Source organism: Mesitornis unicolor, unplaced genomic scaffold (assembly GCF_000695765.1).
Source record: "Mesitornis unicolor isolate BGI_N332 unplaced genomic scaffold, ASM69576v1 scaffold29812, whole genome shotgun sequence".
NCBI classification, from domain to species: domain Eukaryota; kingdom Metazoa; phylum Chordata; class Aves; order Mesitornithiformes; family Mesitornithidae; genus Mesitornis; species Mesitornis unicolor.
This window is the reverse complement of record NW_010170307.1, coordinates 14,478-21,514: the sequence shown is the minus strand read 5'-3', so window position 1 is coordinate 21,514 and position 7,037 is coordinate 14,478. Positions and strand designations below refer to the sequence as shown.

General features: G+C 40.5%; 1 protein-coding gene across 1 annotated transcript; it reads left to right on the top strand.

Moving 5' to 3' along the window:
• The first annotated feature begins 1,809 nt into the window (after positions 1–1,809).
• Positions 1,810–2,052, top strand: SPTSSB (serine palmitoyltransferase, small subunit B). Its single transcript, XM_010179646.1, has one exon. It carries the CDS (start codon positions 1,810–1,812, stop codon positions 2,050–2,052), a length of 243 nt encoding a protein of 80 aa, XP_010177948.1.
• Positions 2,053–7,037: the final 4,985 nt, after the last annotated feature.

Sequence of the window (7,037 nt, the reverse complement as noted above, 5' to 3'; positions counted from 1 at the left end):
ATCTGGATTTAGTAAAAACTGCATGCAAGGTACAGAAATGTGATGGGTATAGTAAGGATATTGCTAAGTTAGTAATTTTTAACTACAGAAGCGTTACCTAGTTTATCTCACCTGTCAGGCAGAAAAGAGGTGTGGAAGCTACGGAAGCAAAATGGAAAGGATGAGGCAAAATTTTTATAAAAACTTCAGGAAGTGGATTTTGTTAGGATAAAATCCCGCTCTATATGCATCTATGAAGTTGTATTTAATTTCTGTGGTATAAGTTTTTTTCCACAGATCTTAACACTGCCAGAAGTTCTTAACTTTCCAATTAAAAAGTGCAGAATCACAGTTTTTGTTTTCTCTTTCCTCTTATTTACAAAATGACAGGAAATACCACTAACTGAAATAGTCTTGTTTCCCCTTTACTTCTGCATTCTGCTAAGTATATAATGTGACACATAATAATTATTAACATTAATGTGAACACAAAGCTTTAAAATAAATTTATATGTTTTCATTCTGGCAGCAGATCAGTTCAATCTCTGGTGCAGAAGAAGCTGGATAATCTGTATATGGTTTCCTTTTATTGTAGTCCTGTATGTATGGTACTCTGCATACTCCTGGTTTGCATTCCAGCAGCAACTGAGGTGTAAGACCCAAAATTCAGTCCACAGTAGCAGGAATCAGACTTCTACCCAAGTTTTACCTCCAAATCCACAAGAGGTGAGAGTGTTTGAAGTGCTTTTTGAAATAAGCTGTTTCAACAGTCCAGTCCAAGGCAAAGTTATGAAAGTAGAGTCTGGCTTGGAGAACGGAATTGCAACAATTATTGGATAACCAATTTCTGGAACAAAGAGATAATGTAGTAAGTATGCACCATTACTTACTCCTTGGTCTAAACTGGACTGTCACATTCAGAGCTGAATGTAGGAAAGGAAAAAGGAATATAAATGAAGCCTGTTATGAGGCAGGAGAAAAGAATGATTCATGCTAGTATGTTGTTATCACATCATGTTTTATGCTTTAAGATGTATTTGAGATCCTGGAATTTTAGATCTCTTGTGTTTTTAAAACATCATTGTTACGGTTTATATGGTTGCTGTGTCACCTCATGCCTCCTCCCCACCCAGCAGTGGGGGTCAGGAAAAGGAAAGGAGATTTGTGGGTTGAAAGAGAAATACATTTACTGCTGCTACTTCTACTAAAACCTAATATTAATAACAGTTAAAATACAAACTATACACTGTTATCCTCAGCCAATACTGTGGGGGAGTAGGCCTCAGGGGTAGGATGGTAAACAAGTCCCTCTTAAGATGTCAGCTATGGAAGAGGGAAGAAGAATGAGGAAGAATGAAGAGAGGGCTGTCCCCAGCAAACTCCCCAGTTTATAGTGAATGTGACATCTGTGGTATGGAATGGTATTAACTGGTCAGCCTGGGATCAGCCTGGGGTCGACTGCCCTAGGTTTCTGCTCCCCTCAGTCTCTGCATCCGGTTATCTCAAGGCTGCTGAAGACCTTGAGCATCACATAGCAGCATAAGCTGAAGTCTGTAACAAAGTTTTATCACTTTGTTCCCATGAAATGAGTGTTGTAGCCCTTACAAAATCACAGTTTTCCTCAACAGAAACCTGACTTCAAAATTCTGTCCCACTAAACCAGGACAATAATTTACTAAAAACTGCGTGAGCAAACTGAGTAGCATGGAGTAGCCCATACAATGATCTTTTGGGGTTTTTTTGCCTTTTATTTTTTTATAAGGTTTCTATTTCTACTAACTATCTTTTATTGTAATAGGGAAGGCTTTCAGAAGCGGCACAAAGTTGAAGATGGATATTAAGAGCGTGAAGAACTATCTCTATTGGCTGTTCTGCCAGTTTGAACTGATCACCTGTAGCTGTCTCATGGAGCCCTGGGAAAAACTGCTCTTCTACACTTTTAACATTGCTATGTTAGTTATGGTATTATACACCACTTACATCTTTGTTCCTCTCCACATCAGAATGACTTTTCAATTTTTCCTGCACTTATTTGGAAACCAACATGAAAATACTGTTTCTGTTGTGAAGTAACATCGGCAACCTGACTTTTGGATCAAAGAAGTGTTTTTCTTAGTGCTCCATTTTTGTTTAGAAGCTGGTTCAGGGTGCGTGCAAACACTGTTTTATCCTGCACTACATCTTAATGTTCGTCTGTGTTCCAGGACTCTGGCAGGAAATTATTTCGCCAAAACAATCGGTGCTTGTTTTTATTATTTGACTGACTGCTTCTTAAAGAGCTTTCAGTTTTAAAGACTGCCTGGAGTTATGAAGCTGGGTTTGTTACAGAAAGAACTGTGCTGCATATTTTGTTATTCCAGGGAGAGCTGCTTAGATATGGAGAGTTTTCATCTTGAGAAATTGTGTGGCACACATTTGTTCTTGTAGCTTTGCTGACAGGAGAGATGTGTACATAAAAGGTTTTGCACAATACTGTACAACTGTAAACTGCTGCTTTAAGCTTGGTATGTGTGTATTTATAGAATTATTTTATTATTTAGTTTACCTCAGTTATTTAATGAATCACCTGACTGGTTTTTCGTCGTTAAGCAAATAATGCAGTTGATTTATTGAAAATGTGGAGATTCACTTGCATGAAAATTTATAATAAAAGTCTTGTTTTCTTGGACTTTAAAAAGAAGGTAACTTTTGTTTTAGAAGCCTGGTAAAGCATGCATATTATATACAGAACATGAAACTACATATTCAGTTCTGGTAGGGACATTTCAGTTGAAAACCAATAAAAAACCCTACCTAAAATACAGTGTCTCTCCTTTTGTCCTAAACTCCTTATTGCCGCTCTTTTACCTCCTTTTATACTCTACCTGTTGAGTAGTTGTCTGACACATGAACTCTTGAGGCTGCAGACTTTATAACTGGACACCACGTCATTGGCTTTGTTTCAAAGTCCACGTTTTTTAAACTTCAGCCTTAGAAACCCAAGATGCCTGTGCTGCCGGTTTCCTGCACCGGACATTGACTGGAGCTGGCCTGGGCTGAAGTACCAATACAAATGACTCGACGACTGGAATCAGAGTGCTGTGCCATCCCAGGAGAAGAACAGAGTAGTAGCAGGGCACATACAAGGTAACATAAATGCAATACTGCTCTCACCCACCCTGAAGTGAGGTTTCTTACATCTCTCTAGCAGAGATGCTCCTAGAATGTCCTCTCCTTCAAGAGAGTAGGAGGTTATTAGTAAGTGGCAATCAAATGACTTATGAAATAAAACAAAATGAAGACAGTAATTATGTTGTTTGTCATCTTAACAGGAGATTCTGTTATTTTTCCAATTTATAATTAGGGGAAATAGGATATGAAAATAGTTTATTTGGGAAAATGAGGGCAGCTGAGCTTAAACTTACTAGTCTCTGCAGTTGTAAAATAAATATTGAATGCTTTCAGATTAGAATTCAATTGTATGCTTTATTAAAGTACTATAATGGCTAAAGTAGTAAATATCTCACATTTGCGCCTAGCAGCTTTCATGCTCAGTATGTCTACTGCATTTACTAATGCTTAGGAACAGAAGAGGAAAACATAGTATTTTAGTTATGTCAATTATCAGACTATTTACAAAGACAGTACTTTTGTTTCAAAACTGTTAGTCTTGAGCGCAGATAAGTAAATGCAGTGCTTTGCATTATACGTGCCAGAGAGACATACACGTACTGCATTTTATCCCCGCAATGAAAGCTCAGTGGATAAGCAGGCCAACATAAATACGTTTACTCCCGTCTCTCCAGCAAAAAGCCACTTGGTGTGTGTTGTGGTTGGCTTAAGTGCCTGGTGCCTCTTTTGCAACAGTCGGCACCGGTGTCTGTTGAGCTGCCCTCTTCGCATGGGGCAGTCCTTCGGCACGGCCCGGCTCCCGTGTGTCTGCTAATGACAGCAACGCAGCTGCAGCTCTTCCTGCTGTTCTGCAGCAGCAAAGATCCCAGCTCAGCTGTGTTTCGAAGAGAGCCAGGGTAAGCACCAAAAAGCAAAGAAGGAAACAAAGGGCCAAGTGGCAGCTGAAAGAACTTCAACTTCTTGATTAATTTTACTGATTACAGTCCTTTCCCTGCATGTTGCCATGACTCCTATTGAGAGAATACGATTTAAAATATTCCATGCAAACTCCCCCTTGGAATTTCAGTTTCGAAACGCTAACCGGCTTGGGCAGGTTCCCTATTGGAAGCTGTGCTCTGACCAGCAGCCCAAGGTGTTAAGTTGATACAATAAGGCCATAGCTCCACATTTGCTGATGTCAGACCTGTGCATGCTGGCAAAGTAAATTTGATCAGGCACTGGTACCATTTGGTGTCTGTCAAGCTAGCCATGCACTTCGTATGTCCATCCCAGCCGTGTGAGAACAAATGCTCCCTGTCATGGAGTAGACTACTGTAACAGTGTGCTTCAATATTTTTCAAGACTTTTTTCAGTCAGCGAAGCAGTTTGCACTGAGTGACCACAACATTTGTTTTTCAAACCTGGTGATAAATGTTGCAAATCTAGACTTAATATCTCATGGCTGTAAAAAAAGCATTTCAAGAGGAACAGAAAATGGAATATTCCCTGCAATTCCTGCCTGCACATCCTCTGTGAGGACACCTGCACCAAGTTCAGTTCACAGTGTGTTCTTGCTAACACCTGCAGCATTTCCATCCTGCTTTGCCTAAGTTTCTTGCACCACCAAGAACAAGCAAAGTGTTTTGGACAAACTTTCTCGCCTAGACAGGCCAGCCATCTGCAGAGTGTTTTTGCACAGAGACACTTAAACACGAGTAGGAGGTTTGCTCGACACTGGGTTGGCTGCTGAGCCTCCTAAATCTTGTCAGAGGATCTGCTTGCTTAATAAGAGAACACGAAATCCTTATCGTCAGTGCCTGCTCCACTAGGCAGCTCCACATGTCTGTTTCCCACTATCAGTGTGGGCTGAGCATTTGGGTGTGTATGCATAGGAGAAGAGAGGGTTGCAGTTGCTGTTTGCAGGGTTTTAGTATCATTCAATCAGATGCACGAACGAGAGGTCCTTGTTGCTCTCTCCTAGGTTTGTTAACCACAATGTTTTCTTGTACATGCAGTGTGCACTGCTTTGTGACTTTCTGTCAATAAAGGAATTAACTTTTAGTATTTGCAAATGTGGGCTTAAACACGCAGTCTTAATTTCACAAAGTTAGTTTCTGACATATAACCAATGTGGTACTCTAACATCTCCGCTCCCCACCTTGGTGAGTAACTGACCTCCCCATCTATGCATTTAGAGAGGGGAAGTTTATGTTACTGTGGTACTACGCATTAAAAAGGAAAATGAGGGCGATGCGGGGCACCATTCATATCCCTGCTCCACTGACTTTTTAAAAGGAATCTCATATTTCAACTGCACAACTTACCAACACTGGGTCAGCAAGAGTTGAAACTACAGAGCAAAATAATAAATGTCTCCAAAAAGAAAACAGCTCATGTTGTTCGCGATTATCTGTTTGATCTTTACAGCTGTAATACATAATAGTAATTTTACAGCATCATCATCATGAAGGTTTATTATTGCAGAACTTTTGCAGCTTATCTGTCATTAAACTGTAATCTGTATTTCACTGATCCAAATAAATTAAACTTCCTAAATGCAATGAAGACTACTTTTACACACAGAACTTTACCCTCTCTGCTACTGATTACTTCTAACAGTTTTTGGGGGCCTAAGAGAAGTTCATGCTCCTTGTTACTTTTGTTGTTTTGCTACTACAACATAGTTATTTTGTCTGTGCTACTATTTACATCTGAGTGTAATTTTGGTTCTTATCTTAGCTATTCATTATGTGACTTGAAAATCCTGTTTCTTGTCAGCACTTAACAGCCTCTGCATCCCACAGAACGTATTCATCTTACATGCAATGTTTAGAACAATGTTGAGTTCATGGCAGATCTGTTCCCTTTCGCAAAGCTCACCTGAAGTGACTCACTCCTGCCTGGCTGAAACTTTCTGCCTAACTTTCCCGCTCAGCTAAAACCACTCCATGCAACTGCTTTGTTATAGTCTTACTTGTTACAGAGAATTACTTCTTCCTATATTGGTGACATTTCTAGTATACAGTGAAAACACCATATAGAATAGTATTTACACCAAAATTTTTATAGATATTTTTCAGAGGGATGAAGGTAAGACTTTAAAAGTGTGAACATCTGCCTGCTAGTGCTCCCCTGAGGAGAACCAGGGCTTTGCCTCTGGTCCTCTCTGCAGCATCAGTAGCTTCTCACTCGCCTCCCTGACCTTCACATCTCCCTTTCCAAACTGCCTGCAGCTGAGGGTACTGAGAGAGGTCCTCTTAGGGAACTTACAACTGCCCAGCATTAAAGCAATGTTCCTTCTCATACAGCTAACTTGGTTAGAACGTATTTTTGTTTGTACAGAATAAAAAGCACCCCACATTAACAAATAACCTCATATTTCAAAAGTATGTTTCTGCAAAGGCAAGAGTTAAGGCTTTATGTATAATGGGATTATTCCTGGTTTGGTGTGAAAGCTATAGGAAGTGCATATAAGAACATGGGCCCTGTTTCAGCTTAGATACTTAAAATGTAGTCTGTAGTCTCCTAAAGCAGGTTTTCCACTGTTTATCTGCTGTTTAAAACTAGAGTCATCAGGGCTGCTAAAGTTCACCAGATGTGGTGGGTTGACCCTGGGTGGATGCCAGGTGCCCACCAAAGCCGCTTATCTCTCCCCTCCTGAGCTAGACAGGGGAGAGAAAAGATAAAAAAAGGCTTGCGGGTCAAGCTGAGGACAGAGATCGTTCACAGTTACCCTCACAGGAAAAACAGACTCGACTTGAGGAGAATTAATGGACTGATGGGCTTGGCCTTGGCCAGTGGTGGGTCTGTCGTGGAGCCAGCTAGCATTGGCTCCATCAGACACAGGGGAAGCTTCTAGCAGCTTCTCACAGAAGCTGCCCCTGTAGCCTTCCTCCCCTGTACTACCAAAACCTTGCCACGCAAACCCAATACATCAGAAAATTATTCAAGGTACCCAAACAGGCACC

Bases quoted from the DNA above. Each gene is read 5' to 3' on its own strand.
- SPTSSB (XM_010179646.1), top strand. From the start codon at position 1,810: ATGGATATTAAGAGCGTGAAGAACTATCTCTATTGGCTGTTCTGCCAG.